Raw genomic sequence first — 16,440 nt, forward strand, 5'->3', positions numbered from 1 at the left:
TAATGTATGTAAAAGTAATCCCTGTGAGAAAAATCGTCAGACTTGATACTGTTCTGAATTCTCTGTTTCTGTTTTTTCTACTTTCAAGACAAGATGATGTCATCTTTTGACATATTTCTTTATATGGTCATCTGCTCCAGGCACGCTACTGCAAGTGTTAACATTACATACTGCTACATGCTAACATCAGGGAAACATGTAATCTTGGTTGCCAGTATGGTAAATTTCTTCTTGATTTCAGATCATATTCTTGTTGGAACATATCCAGTTGTGAAAATATTGGTTTAGAAGCTTTTACTGGGGATTTTTCACAGTAGAAAGTTCCACTACTTTCCATTGCAGTCATTCCCCAGCTGCAGTGATCATGCAGAGATGTTGAGATATGAAAGACCTGCAAACACTGACCAATCAGAGCAGACTTTTTCAGGAGGGAGGGCTTAAAGAGACAGGCGCTAAAATGAAGCGTTTCAGGCAGAGCGTGTATACAGGTGTTCCAGCACAGACAGTATGAGGAAAAGAAAGTGTTTTTTTGAACATTAAAGCATGTAAACACGTTCTACTAGAAACCCAAAATACAAGTATAAACCGGAAAATTAGCACAATATTGTTAAACTTCAATTAAAAACCTAGACTGAATTAAACACCTAGTCCCTTTTACTAGCCTGGTGTAGCTACACACTTTGACAAATAACGGCCTGTCTTTGGATGAATAAAACAACATTGTTGACTGCCCACTTGAGCTAACATTAGCTAGCTGCTGAGCTTGTGTATACAAATACAAATGTTTAAACTTTTGTCAGTACGGAGACGGTACACATTGTTAGCTCGATTGATTTCATTTCTACTGAAACCACAAGCACCAGAGAAGACCGTTAGTCATTCAGATTTACCGGCATGACAGAAAACAAGTGGTGACTCCCTTCTTCAGAAGTGGTCATAAAGTCAAAATATGTGTCCATTTCCTGATCACATGGAAAGTTATTTATAATTCTTTAGTCCATAAGGGTCCATCAATCAAAAGAATCAGTGTTTTACATAAAAATGAATCCAGTAATGAATATTGTTTTAAAAGGATAAAGTGGTGTCATATAGGTATTCTGGGTGCCGTCAAACAAGTGTCATAACATAATTGATGTGTTATTCAAAGTCTAATTTTTATACAAGTTATATTCATACTGGTTTGAATAATGTATTTGATGGCATTTCCCACCTTTGCTGGGCAACAGTTTAGTGTAAAAGGAATTAAAGGCCTGTCCCATGTAGACGTCTGTCCCTAATGTATGCCTGTTGAGTTCAGTGGTTTAAGCAAATAATAGCCCGGCTACTAATTGAAGTTTTACAGTAGGTCCCCTTTAATGTGGTAGCTGGTTGAGGTGAAGCTAATTGTATACATTACTTATCCTGTTGGGTACTGAGCATATATATGCTGCAAAAAACCCTTCTTAAAAGGACACATTTATTAGTTATTTAGTCATTTTAGCTAGTTTTTAATACACTGTAACACAGAATGAGACATCAGCACTCTGTAATCAAGAAAATTACACTTGATTCTTGAAGATTAATGAATTCATGACACCTGATTGTTTGGATAGTGAATATTTCTCTATGAAATGAAGAGGAGTAGCAGTTTTAGGCAGGGAAACATGAAAGTTATTTTGCATCAGAGCTGAATTTAGTTCTGTCTCCTGTAGTAAGACACAATTCCCTGAAACGCTGGTATTTCTCCCCTATGGATTAACACAGTTTCCCTCCAAACTATTACATTTTAGATGTGTGCCGCTACACTCCCTCTGGTCTGAACCCAATGTCTGAAGCCTTGTTGTCTGATTGGTAGATAAATTCCAAAAAACAGATACAGCTTGTGTTCGATAATGCTGCTGCTCTCTGTGCCATCACAAGATCTGTTCGCAATCTCTTCACCTGACTGCAGACACCTTGACAAAGAGAATTTCTTTAAAGGGAGATACTGCCCTGCTTGTAACTGGGCAAATATTTTCTGCAAGCCAGACAGCTTTGCCAATATCATGGTTGGCTGGGATTCAATTGCAGTTAAAGCACACTTAGGTTAAAGGGTGTCTTTTTAGAGCCACAAAACAAGGGGAGAGAGAAAACATTAATGTTGGCTGCCGCGCTGTTGCAGATTCTAATTATCATGTGTTCATGTTCCATTGAGAGATTATCTGCGACCAATCAGACGGGTACTTGATGAGAACAAACACATTATGTGCAGACTGTTGATTCACAGCCATTTGTGGTGCATTGATTCTCCCTGCGCTGCCAAACGGCGCTCTCTCTCATCTTGAATTAGGCAGACACCCATGATTTTTCAGATGCTAATGAAAATTTGTACAGCTCAATTTCAGTCCTGGCTTGCCTCACAGAATAAATGGACTTTGCAGTATAAAAGTGAAGCACAAAGGGTTTGATAGAGTATTTACCAGGCATGACTGAGTGAGCATGGAGCTGCAGGGCTAAGTGTTTCAGCAGGGCGGTGTTGGCAGAGCTAGGAACATGCCATGGTACCATTGTATCTGTTGTAGAGAGTGAACGGACAGGAGAGTAGGACTTGAGTGGGATTTATATAAAACTGTGTGTGAACTGTGTTTCGAGAAGTGCAGCGGACTTCTAGTGTTAAAGCTCTGATTGGCTGCCACTCCCACGTAGTGAGCAAACAACAGATTACAGACAGCAGCCAGGTGAGTTGCAGGTTGAAACCTGTTCAGGTGTGACCTACGGTGGAGTTAATGGCTTGGCCCTGCCTACGTCCTGCACACACAGACTCTCTCTCACACACACAGAGGCAGAGGCATTGCTGCTTTCCAGTTTTTCTCCTTTATATTTTGTTTATCTGGTGTGTAATGAAACAGGGAGAAGTCATGGTGATTTATGCAGGCCTGTCATTTTATCTGAAATGGCATCCCTGTGGAAAAAATCAATGCAGGAAATTACAAGCCAAATTAGATATTTTTCATACAGCTTATGCCCCATTTGCTCAATTTCAGGAACAATCAGACTATTAACTACTTGTAGGCATTTCCGAAGCCTCCATGCAGTGCTAATTGTACAATTACTGCGTTGAATTCTCTCTTTTCTCTCGCCAAAGAAACTCGGTGAGAAATCCCATACTGCAGTGTCTTGCTTCTGGTAATCCCAGGACTTTCCTGACGCATGTATGACGTGCTCGATAATATCTTTAGCCAAATTTGAGCTCATGAATTCCAGCTGTAAGGAACAAACGGAGGTGTAGCTGTGCTCAGCAGAGACAACATACAGAGGCGTACAGTACAAGCCTTTGTGATTTTTAGAGTAAAGTAAGGGACCACAATGTTATATTTCCACTGTAACCCTGGAGACAGAAATCTCAAAAAACTGAATACCTTGCTGAATTCCTATAGATGTTGTATGTTGCCTAGCAACTGCTGTTTTTACTGTTTTTACTTTTTCTCTCTGTCCTCTGTTTTTCCTTCTTTGTGATTCTGTTTTTCTGTCTTTGTCTGCGTCTTTCTCTCATTTCTCCCTCCCCGTGGCTTGTCACGGTTAATTAAGTTACACCAGAGACACTGGTAAAGCAGAGACTGGTTTATTTATTTGCACATTAATAATTTAGGCTAAGCAGGGCCACTGCTTTAGCCTGTCCCCTAATGCTTTAAAAGCAGCCTGACGCTGCAGCTTTGTGTTGTTTTATTTGCCAAGTGGCTGGGGATCTTGTCAGCCCTTTCAGATGCTGCAGTGCCACTGTACACAATGTCTCGCTGTCCTTATTGGTCTTCCACTGCTGTCGCCTCCTGCCTCCCGCCTCTCTTTGTGTCAGGTGAGAAGTCATGGCTTGATGGAGGCTTTCTGCGGCGTGATTGGCAGGTCTATCCGTCACTCAACCCTGGGGACTCTCGCTGCTCTAATTAGGTCGCTTGGCTTGCTCACCTCCCAGGGCTGGATGCTACAGCAGAACACAGATCAAATGACGGTCCCTTGTTTTGTAGGGACTTGTAAAGGTGGCGGCAGAAGGCAGAGGAAAAGCATCTGTTTAGTGTCTGTAGCCCCAGAGGCCTTCTTTCTACACCTGTTTGGTGCTTTTGTGTCGCTCTCGCTCCCTCACAAGTGCAGTAATGTGCATCGCTCTTCATTTGTGGTGTAAAATGCCAGAGGGGAGCGCGACTCCTTGTGGGTTAATTTGATTTCAGCGGGTTAATTGATGAAGGGGGAGTCGTTGCCTGTTCTGATTTCTGCCACTGGCTCTTCTAACTGGTGACTTCTCACTGCTGACTTAGCAGCTCAGCCACCTTCATTGTCTTTGTTCATATTTGCTTTTTCACACTTGATTTTGTATTAACCTGCTTCAGCGTGCCACTTCTGAACATTGTGCCGTTAAAGTTGTAATCCTTAAGATTTAAATCCTGGTTGATGGTATCTGGTGCTCACAGCAAGTGTGGTTTAGTACAGCAAATGCTCCTTGAGCAGCTACTTTATCAGGAATACAAAAGAGCAACTGTTGTATCTGTTTACCACGCACTCACACACAGTCACCATGTTTTAATAAAGAAGTCATATAATATTTTGCCCTTTCCTTTATGCTATGAGCAACCACCATCTGATTTCATGCCACGAACAAGGCAAGTAATTTTCTGCACAGCAGAAGAGAGTTGAAAAATGTGCAAAATGACTCTTTTGTAGATGCTTTTTTAAAGGACAAATACGATGAGCACTAACCTCTGTGGCAAATAAAATCAAAAAACTAAAAAATAATATATAAATAAATATATAAATAAAATAAAATTACAAAATCTTGTGCGTAGGTAGGCAATTAAAATTGAGCGAGAAAATGGCAGACTCCGCCACAAACTAGGGGCGTAAAGATACATTGATATGGATTGATATAGTGATTCAGTAATAAACAATCCAATACCATCAGTGTCAACTGAAAACACTAATACATATCGTCATCTTTAAGATACATCTTTATTGTAAAATTCCCGTGGCATGTCTGTGTCACCATTTCTGTCCAAGCACATGCAAACAGCACTAGTGGCCTAGTGCCAGGCAAATAATGGCCAGCAGCCAAGATTAAGACAATGAGGATATTTACTGATATTGTCTCATATTGATCACATGCCCTTAAATTAGATTGAATCAAAATCATATGGCATGTGGCAGACTTTGTGATATCAGCAAATATTGTATTGCTGTCCAACGAATCGATATAATATTTTATCAAGACGCAACTTGCGATTTACACCCCAACCACTAACAATGAAAACTACTATACAGAGAAACAAAATCAGAATTTAGATACATTGGTGAGAAATGCAATGCATAAGTAGTTTCAAAAATGTGGTTTAATTTCATGAATATCTTAAAGATTATAACTTTAAACAAAAATGCTGCTGAAACCTCAAATAAGTTGCACTGAGTGTCTGTTACAAATGATTTAATTATACCCTGTTCTTTGACATTAAAAGAGAGAGTGTTGCACATGTCTGATAACGACTCTGAGTCTTATCGAAAGACTTGCAGGCATCACAAGCGATCTGAACACACCCCAAATATTGGCAGCTTGTCAAGTGTTTAAACTGATTTGACGTTGATGAGAAAGCTATGGCACTCTGACAGAATGAGTGTTTCACTTGTGCCAGAGTAGGTAAAACTGCTGATACAAGCTGTCTCTCAATTGCCTAAAGTGCCTCCTTTGTCAGACTATCAGACTGTGAGACTCTTACACTGTTGTGAGACTCCTAAAGAAGTGGCATCTCTCTTAGATGACATTCTCATGCGCTTTCTGTCAACTTTGATAGAGCATGAGGCTCCGCTGAGATGAAAATGTTCCCATCGGCTGCAATCCTGATGGAAAAGTGTCCTTAATAAAGCTGCATATACCAGAATAAATACAGTTTTTCTTATTGATTTCTCTCTTAGTTAGCTGCATGTATTGAATTATTACTAACAGTCATTTGTTGCGAATGTGAAATTACATGCCTTTCTCTGCTCCGGGCAGCTGCGCAGCCTTGTCTATGTGGAAAAAGTCCAACACAAACATACATTCAGCTGCATGTTGGGAAGTTTAAGAGGTCCGTTCAAAAGGCCCCACAAGTTTTTTGAGAAAGAACAGGAGGAGCAAAAATATTTTCAGTCTGCAGAGGCATTCCTGCAAAGTGCATGTCAAGTGTGTTTTCCTCTCAGCTCTGCTATCTAAGTAGCGGAGGCTTCCTCTGCATTGTAAAGCTCCTGGGCTTAAAACAATATGCAGTATATATATGGTATGTATTTGTGTCAGTCTTTTCAGACCTGCAGTAAGGCATACCTCTTTATTCTCTCTTCTGTCGAAGTCGCACGGTTTATCCAGCACTTTTTGTTTGAGCAATGTATGCCAAAGATTAAAGTTCTGACTTCCATATTTCCTTTTGATTACAAGCACATGTCTGCTGCACTGAGGTTGACCTCTGGTTGGGATGCAGATTATGTTTTCCAAGCCTGGGCTCAGTTCACTGTATAGTCAGGAAATTATTTTTAACTCTCTGGTTTTAAGTTCAGGTTCCTATTTTAAATCAATTTTCAAAAAAAAAGTACAAAAGCATGTAAAGCAATACAGAATCCACCGACACTGAGAAGGTGATTTTAATAGAATACTACAAATAGAGCGCAATCTTCCACCTCCTCTGTGCTAACATAAAAATATTCAGGAAACATAAGGTTGGCTGTTATCTTTGCTCTGTTTACCAGACAAAAAAGACATAAAGAGAGGAATAACACAAAGGCGAGAGGGAGAGCGTGAGATACTCCTGGGTGTATTCAATAGGCATCCGTGACAGTGAGAGAGTGCTGAGAGATGAGAGGGAGAGTGGAGACAAGAAAGATAATAGAGGTGAGAGTGAGGTCAAAGCTTCGGTCCGTCTTAGCAATGGGAGGAAAAGCTCTTGTTTTTGGTCCTGCACTCAATCAGAGATTGAACCAGCTAACCAACAGAACAAGGGGGCTTGCAGGAGTGCTGGCTTTATTGACAGCGAAACAAAATTCGCCGTCTTTTTCCTTGACCCCTTCACCTTTTTTACCCCATCGGTAGTTTTTAAAGGAGACAGAGACGGCTGCCTGGAATAATCGTTGATTTGCTCTTTCGTGCTTTGAAGGGAGTCGAAGAAATTGCTGCTTCAGGTGCATATTTGCTCTGCTCTTTGCCTGCCATCTTGACGAACGTGGCTATAGATTCACTGTCCTACCAAGCACATCATCGTCATCATCATCACCGCCGCTAATGGCACAAAAGGACTCAAATTCCTCTCAGATTAACGAGATTGAAATCCCAATTGGCTGACCCTTTTACTGCCTTTACCACCTAAAACACTACTTAAACAGTCAGTGCATGGTATAATTTATCCACTGATTGATGGACACTTGCACACTAAATCTATTCTATCCATATTATCCAACTTTAAAGTGCACTTAAGCATCTTTCACCCCCGATTCCTTTATGACTAACAATGAAAGAACTATAGCAAAAATGATTAAAGGGTGTTTTTATTTGCGTGACAGGATTTTACTCACAACACTGATTTGTCACCAAAGTCGCAGAGATAATAGCTTGACACGCTTGACAGCTTTTCTCTGCTTTCTCTTATGTGTTACAAGTGATAATTTATTCATACAAATATAACAATTTGCCGTGTTTTTAGCGCTGGTATATTACCGCGACTCCAGGGACTCCATACATGTGGATGCATATGTGTTCATACGGGACAGAAACACCCACTGAAACACAGCTGTCGTCACCGACAAATAACTGGACATCAGCCGGAAAATATGTCTGCCTCCTGATGCATGTCAGTGTCTTTGAGCACTTCTGGTCTGCGCATCATCACAGCTGCTGTGCGTGACGTCTGTGTATGTGTGTGCGTATGTGTTAGTGTTTGTGTGCGGGCATGTGTTTGGATCTGCCTGGGAGCATGTGACTGTAGCCCTGTTCCTCTTCCTGCAACTGTGCCGCAGCTAATCCTCCACAGAAGTACAGCAGGGTGTTAGGTTAGTGCTTTACACATGGCCAACAAATACACAGCACCTGTGTTTGAAAGACATAGTGCAGCCTCTGGTCATTTAGCGCCATATTTCACCTGAAAATACAATGTGTTATCAGAGAAATATTAGACTTTAAGCCATATTTCTGCACTAGAGAGGGAACAGATTTTGCCTTAAAGCCTCCCTCCACTCAGAAATGTGTTTTGGTTATTGTTACTGCACTTGAATGTTTGACCTTCACCGTGCAGAATAATGTATGCGCGGTTTGACGCAGTAAGGGGGATATCAGTTTCTCTGTGCTCACCTTAAATCTCAGTTTAAGGCATGTACAAGCATGAGTTGACAGTGCAGTTAGTTTGGAAGCCGATCTGTAACTTGAATATGATGCGGCAGTGCACACGCACTGAGAGTGCACTTATCAGTGAAGCAGGAGACATTTTGGTCCAGTAGTGAAATAACTTAACAACTACTGGGTGGATTGCTGTGAAATTGACATTCATGATCCCCAGAGGATCAATCCTGACTTTTTCTCCAGCACATTTGGGTTGAAATGTCTTAACAATTATTGGATGAATAGGATCAGGATCTCTCAACTTTTCATGTAGCAGCATCATGAAGTCAAAAATTTCAGTTTGTCCAAAGCCTTTGTGTGTCACTAAATATCTTTAAATTGAATGACTTTCCCATCAACCTGTGCTGTACTATGTAGGGAAGTGTGGTAGGGCAAGGCATAAGGGGAAAAAGAGGTGATTTTTTTTTTAATTTTGCATTATGAGAATAAAGTTGAAATGTCAAGAAAAAAGTCAAACCTTTTTATTGTTGGTGCCAGGCAGAGGAAAAAATATTCAGAGGAGGAATTCAATCATTGTTGTTTTTTTTTTTTTTTTTTTGAGAATAAAGGTGAAATGTCAAGAATTAAGTTGAACACAAGAAGGCACAAGAAAAAAATAAATCAGAGAGTAGATTTTGTTTTTTCATTTTTGAGTATAAAGTTGAATTTAAAGAATAAAGTCAGATTTCAAGAGTGAAGTCAAACTTTCAGTAATCGTAGCAGGCATAACAAAAATGAAGCAGAGGAGAATTTTTTTTTGTATTTTGGAAAATAAAGTCAAAATGTTGAGAATAAATTCAAATTTCAAGAATAAACTTGACATTTCAAGGTTAAAGTCAATTTTAGGAGAATGAATGAAACTACTAATGTTGGCACATATGGCTGCCTCTACAAAATGCCCCGAAGAGATGACTTGTTGAAATTGTACTTCAGAATCTGAGGAAATGTTCTCTTTTTTGCACAAACACAATGTGGCAAAGAACTGTGAGGACTTTGAAGAGACTGTGTTGAAAGTTGCGTGTGTTCAAGTTTAAAAGGAGATACCAGACGAGCTTGCAGGAGGCTTGTGCAAACTGAAGTAGCTGGTAATGGACAGATGCAAAGGTACTGATGGTTACAAAGTATACAGAAAGCATATGTTGTATTAGAAGACAATTTGATTGACCAGAGGAATTCTCATATATTCTCTTAATTCTCCATAAACTAACTATATTAATTATATGTTTAGTGCTACTTAGCAAAGGTGCTAAACTAAGATGGTGAACATTGTAAACATAATATCTGCAACACAGCAGCATGTCAGTATTGTGAGCATTTTAACATGCTCATTTAGCTCAAAGCACCCCCTGTGCCTGCACACAGCCTCACAGAGCCGCGAGCATGGCTGTAGACTTGTTAACTTTTTCTTTGAAACACCACATCAGACTCAAATTATTATTCCGAGCAGAATATTTTTATGTCTAAAAACATAACTGGAGGGGATCTTTAACAATCAATTCACCAGAGAGCGTGTGCTGCTGTGTAAAAACCAACAACTGGTGTGCCTTTATTGTGAATATATTTTTTGACATTTCACTTCTCCTCGCCTCCTCGTCTCCGCTCCTGATTCAGTAGCAGCAGACAGCTGTGTCAAACAGCGGAGGAACTTTTGACATTGACTGGGAGTGACGAGGCAGTGCAAGCAGATGTCTTCCTCTTTGCTTTGGGAGAAACAGCATCCTTGACCTTGTCATGGCTAATTTTAGGGCTTGGCTTATCACAGCGCCAATGTTTATATCTCCCATTACACACACTGTCATTACAGGAGGGACATGCTTGTAATTATGGGTGCATTCTGCAGTCAGGATGTTCCTGGGGGTCACGTGCATACCTCGGTGTACGCTCACGTATAAGATGCTGCAGCTTTAGTGCATGCACAGACTTCCTCAAAAGCATAGCTTTGGCTAGATGTTTGATTTGGACACATCCCTGCTTGTTCCCTTCACACTGAAAACACAAACACTCTCTCTATGGTCATCAAAGCTGCGGAGCCTCCCTTTTCTTCATCCACTCAAAGACACTGCAGGCTTTAATTATCTTTGAGCCGCTCCTTTCTACCTGTCCCCATCCCAAAATGGGTCAGTATTTTTTCCTCTCTCAGCTGGTCTTGGATGTCTTGGTGCCCGAGCCAGTGTGCCAAACACGATCCTCACAGCTGGGTGAACACAGGAGAGGAGGGCAGCGCGACACACCGAGAGATTTCCCCCCTGCCTGCCAAATCTCTGTCCTGTTCAACAATGCCTTTTGTGCGCTCGACTCATTCATGCAGAAACACACACACACAAGGACGCAAACAAACATGAGAAAGAGTTTCCAAAGCACACACAAGCATCACAAGGTCTGTATGTTTTTTGCTCATTTGCATATGTATGCTCATTTACAAAACAGGTGGAGGTTTGGCTCTGTCTCCAGCTCATCACTAAATGTATCATGGTGCAGAGCCTCCACGCCCAAGTCCGCAATAGGCAACATAAACACCTATCATCCCATTAGATTAAATGGAGTAGATGTCAGACGCTGGGCCGGACTCCAACCATTGACCCCAACACTATTTCCTCTCCTCGCGTCTGTCTCACTCTCCATGTCTTGCTCCTATATTTCAATGCTGTCTCTCCTGTAGTAGTTCATTCCCCACATTTCACTCAAGGCCGTCCTTTATGTCTCGCCGTCACTCTCCTGCTCTTCTCCTCCACATACTTGTATCTTTACAGCGGCGAGTGAATGAGGTTGTAAGAACACAAGGAGACGTTAACTGTGCTTTAACATTTATACAAAGATCGTGGCTGCGTAAACAGGAAGCCAGTGAAAATGCAACACAATTGGAAAGAGTCTGTGCAGTTATTGATCGAATATTGTCTGATGCTTTCTTTCATGTGAGGGAAATCTATTGTACACTGAAGTAAAGCACTTCAAGGTTAACACGACACTAACAAGACTCCTATCACAGTATAGATTTACGCATGATGGTTGTTTTATTTTATTTACGGCATGTGAGATAAATGTTGAAAGCCACTGTCATTAACATGCACAGGTATAGAATATGCTACAACAGGAGCTCTGCTGACATAATTTCAAATAATATAAAATTCCATATGACATTTGTGATTGCCAGTAAAGAATATTTGCAGTATTGATTAATCTGCTGGGTATTTCCTGATTGATTAATTATTTGTTTGGTCTATAAAATGTCAGAAAATAAAGAGAAATGCCCAAGATGATGATTTCAAATGTTAAACCAACAGAAGAAAACCCAAGATATTCAGTTTAGGGGTGTCCTGGTAGCCCATCTGGTAGAGTGTGCGCCCCATGTAGGCTTAGTTCTTAGCCTGGCCAGGGTTCAAGTCTGCCCTGAGGCCCTCTGTGCATTGTCCCCCTTTCTCTCCCCCCATTCATATGTCTGTCCTCTCTAATAACTGCAAAAAAAAGCTGAAAAAAACAAAACAATTTATAGTGATATAAAACTGAGAAAAGCAGCACATTGAATAATTTTGAATGAATATTTGGTGTTCCTGCTTGATAAACGACTTAAATAATTGATGGATTATCAAATTTGACTGCAGATTAATTTTCTGTCGAATTGACTTTTCAGCGAGTCAACTAATTGTTTCAGTGTTTACGTGTGAAATATGAGTGAAATGACTTTATTTGTCGCTGCACATAATAACGGTGCTGTATTAAGGTTGGACTGTTTACAGCAGCTTTAATCATTACTCCCTCTCCTCCTCTTCTCTACAGGCGGAGTTGACAGGCATTAAATGGCGTTGCTACAGCTTCCAAGGCAGTGGGGAGTACGGGCCGGTGATCTCGGCCCCGGCCCAAGACGATCCGGTCCTGCGCAGCTTCATGCGCTGCGTGCAGGCCAACCTGCTGTGCGTGTGGCGACGCAAAATCAAGCCAGACGCCAAGGAGCTGTGGATCTTCTGGTGGGGTGAAGAGCCCAACCTCTCCGATGTCATTCATCAGGAGCTGGAAGGTGAGAATGAAAAAAGCTTCTCTCTTCTATCCATCTTAATTATTTTTCCATCCCATCGCTCTTCACTTCGGCTTCCATTTCTGCTGTGAAAGTTGAGGTTAGAGGCTTGTACAGTCTGTTTAGTTTTATGGTTGCTTTTTATTATGTTGCATTGGGTTATATAGACTGAGGAGTGATTACATGGAGTCTTGGAGTTTTAGCAGGTTGTATGGCTGAGAAGTGGTGAAATATGTGTTGTGTGCAGATGTACAGCATGAGTTTGGGTTGTATGAGAGGCAAATGAATGTGAGCATAATGCCTGCATGTTATACAGGAGCTGCACTTAGAGCAGGATTCAGTATCATGCAGATTCGAGCTGTTTAGTCTCCTGCAGATTCAAGCTTCGTGCTGTTTGTTTAAAATGTGTAGGGCGCATTGATCCAGTGATATATTTGAGCCTCATATAGCACATATCTGCAATGTGTTTGCATTGCAACTCAAGTGTTTATATGCTGCTTCAGGACTATCGCTATGATGAAGCACACGGCAATGGGGGAGATTTTTCTCGCTGGTATTTACAGTGTGCGTGTGTGGTTGTGTTGGTGAAAATTACACTGCGATATCTCACTTGAGAGAGTGCTACTGTCAGCACTACTGTCCCTATTTATAGAAACATTTTCATTATCTCACCGCGCACGTGTGTAGAAGTCTAACATATCGACTAAGCCTCTGGAAGACAGGGAGAGGAGGAAACAGGAGAGGGATTATATTGGGTTTGGTTTAGCAGAACAACAGTCAGGAGGAAAAAAAAAAGCAGGAATATTGGATGGAGAGGTTGAAGCGATAGTGAGAATTTCAGCCCTCAGTTACCTATTAAAGCTGACTTGATGTGAAAAGGCCTCTCAGGCACTGCAGTAGATATTTGACAGATGTTCTTACTGCTGGTGGGGAGAGCCCTTTACTCAGACTGCACGAGCATGTGTGATAGAGAAAGATACAGTGTACATTTCAATTGAGTTTTGTTTGCATCACTAACAGATGCTACAGTAACTTCCTCACTTCCCCCAAAACTGCCAAACATCCAAACTGTGTTTCCAAACATCTAACAGCAAATAGTTACATCATCCAGCTCTGATACGATATGGCCTTTCTGATAATTCTGTTTCATAGTGCTCACTGATCTTTAAAGACGCATGGAGGATGATAGTGATCACACAAACACACACAGTCAGCGTGGTGAGCACTCAGTGGCAGGAAATCGGCATCCAGAAAAAAAAGTATTACAAGAAGCCGCACAACAAGTACGCAGCAGTGTGAAATTTTAGCATTACCTCACCAATTTGCAAGCTGTTAGCTGGCAGCCTAAACCGTCAATTATGACTCCCATTGAGCAGCACACTGAGGCCTAATAAAGTTTGATAATCTGGGCCTATTTGATTACATGTTACAGCTATTGATTATGTGGGATTGAAGGTTTGCCACTTGTTTAAGGATTTTGTTGCTGTTTGTTTATATCTGTGTAGACCATGGAGATGTGCTTTGCTTATGCTGACTAAACAAATCAAAGTCAAGTCAGCATTTTTGAAGGGAAAAGAGTTTAAAATAATACTGATACACTTGAGTATCACGATATTATTGTATGTTTTGTGATACTGTATCAATTCTCAAAAACACTAAATTGAATTTTAGTTGCTTACATTTTGTTTTACCTGCAAAGACTTTTATTTTATGGATTTATTTTTCTTATATAAGCAAATGTTAATTAATTTGCTCAGGCTGCACAAAAAGTAATGCTATGATGCTGAAGATTACAGGAACTGTAATAAATACAGTGTCCTGAATGTGTAAAAAAGTATAAAAAAGTAAAAGTTTTTATGCATATGGTTGTTCTTTATACTACAACAGGTTTCCTTAAATTAGATTAAAAATTTTAAATATATTGCCTTGCTTACAGTATCACAATATATCGCAATATATTGCAATTAGTAGGGCTGTACCCAAATATTCGGATATTCAAATATTTGTTTCTATGGGTATTCGTTATGAAAATTTGGTACTTGATATTCTTTTTTTTTTTTTTTTTTGACTTTTTTTTTGGTAAATGTAGTCTTTTTGTTGTTGGTAAATGTAGGTTATCAATAAAAATCAAAACTGTTAAATTGCATTGTTAAAAATGTGAAAATATAGTATAGCCTACCAACTGAGCTTGTGCGCATGGCACACTTGAGCGCATCCGTCTGAGGCTGTGGATCAATGCCAAGTTTTACCACTTTATCACTATTCCCTCTAACTTGTAGCTGTTTTTTCATTATGGAACCGTTTTTGTCAACGTTTGTTTCCCCCGTTTTGTACAATAAATTATTGTTTAAAGTTTCAACAAGTTTCTTTTGGAGTGCGTGACACGAGTGTGTTTTGAAAACTACCGCGGACTGTCACCTGCTCAACGCATCAGTACCTTCGGTTGCCATGACAGTAATAGCCAATAATGTCAAAATATCATTTACAGACCGATTTAACAGATGATCACTGCTGCCCGACCCGCAGGTCCATTTGCGGGTCCTGCAGGTTACGGGTCAACCCGCGCATCACTACTCAGCTCAGTCTATAAAGGCTGTATACACAACAGTAAGGCTATAGACATTATATTCTATTCAGGCTGGCAGAACGAGCAGCGCATCGGCTCTACAGTGCACGGCACTGCTGATTAACCATTTTATTGCAGCACAGAGTGTCTGCCAGCAACCAATTACTTGCAGAGGCTTCCTACAACTTGTTTCAACGGTTCCGCTTTAACCAGAAGACAAATTAAACAGGATGACTAGCCAATGTGAAAATCAAAAGAAACATAGTATAATGTACTGAAGGAGACTGTTGTGCCATCACATTTTTTTGTGGTTTGAGAGCAAAGATCTGGTCGCTGCCGTGCAAAACTCCGCAATACAATTAGGTCCGAAAAAACCCCGGAGTCTGTCGCTGGTTATTGTCAATTGATCGTTGAATATGTTTATGAAATATCAGAGAACTGTGAAAAAATGTCCATCACAATCTCCTTGAGTTTAAGCTGATGTCATCAGATGTCTTGTTTTGCCAGATCAACAGTTCAAAACCTCCAAAACATTCAATTATTCTCCACTGAGAATCAATCATTTGACTTTTTATTTTTGACAAAACTACTTAAACAATAAATTGAATTCTCAAAATATTACTAATGGACTGTTGAGTCTTTGAATTCAAAGGCGTTTAGTACTTATTTAGCATCACACTGGGTGCTATGGATGGACTGTAGTGATGTGGCATAATATCTATGAACATATTTCTGCATATGTTTGCAGAATCTGAAGGCAACTGGAGAAGATTCTGGTATCGGAAGCATTCTGGTTTCTGTTTGTGGTCGGAGTAGTGTATTGTTGAACGATTACGTCCTGAGCGGCAGGTCAACATTTCGTGTAGAGAATTGACTGATGTCCAATCTCAGAATCTATCGGCTATCGTCTGATGACAGTTTTGCTTCATTATATTAGCTTTTCTTAGTATGTATCTGCGTTCATATACACATATATGTTTGCAGGACTTAGTCAAAATGATTGGCACGTGGAAAAGGAAGTCTTGGCCTGGATATCCGCTGGCTACACTGGATCTACCCAAATACTGTGGGTGGCCCACAGAGGCTTATCGTCCTCAGACCGATAGCTGATGGGTTCTGAGATTCGTGTGGCGGGACTCTTGAGGAGGATTTACTCTACAGCACAACAGATATACAGACACTGACTCACTCTCTCTCTCTCTCTCTCTCTCTCTCACACACACACGCACATACACGCACACACACACACACACACTGCATACAATTATGATAATAAGACTTCTTTACTTCTCCTGTAAAATCTTGCAGGTCTCCCTGTACAGTTCCTATTAAGCATAGAAAATAGCACTTGGGGTGTGAGCAGGAGTTGATAATTGTTAATTAAAGTGAAGCTGGATTTCCTCCAAATTAGAATCAGATGTAACACAGGGAATATCAGTGTTTTACTGAGTCTTAAAGAGCTACACACCTGAATTTCTATTCACTGCGGGGATGTTTTACGTGTTAGATTTCTCTGTCCCTCATGTCGCCTTG

General features: G+C 40.5%; 1 protein-coding gene across 4 annotated transcripts in view; it reads left to right on the plus strand.

The window, feature by feature from the left end:
• LOC117269538 (mediator of RNA polymerase II transcription subunit 13-like) overlaps nucleotides 1-16,440 on the plus strand; it is a 95,925-nt gene that overhangs the window by 8,460 nt on the left and 71,025 nt on the right. For all 4 annotated transcript variants that reach the window (XM_033646594.2, XM_033646595.2, XM_033646596.2 and 1 more), the window contains exon 2: nucleotides 12,107-12,344. In XM_033646594.2, coding sequence (XP_033502485.1) covers nucleotides 12,107-12,344 — 238 coding nt within the window. The remainder of the gene's footprint in view (nucleotides 1-12,106; nucleotides 12,345-16,440) is intronic.

The sequence above is a fragment of the Epinephelus lanceolatus genome, chromosome 19 (assembly GCF_041903045.1).
Source record: "Epinephelus lanceolatus isolate andai-2023 chromosome 19, ASM4190304v1, whole genome shotgun sequence".
Lineage (NCBI taxonomy): Eukaryota > Metazoa > Chordata > Actinopteri > Perciformes > Serranidae > Epinephelus > Epinephelus lanceolatus.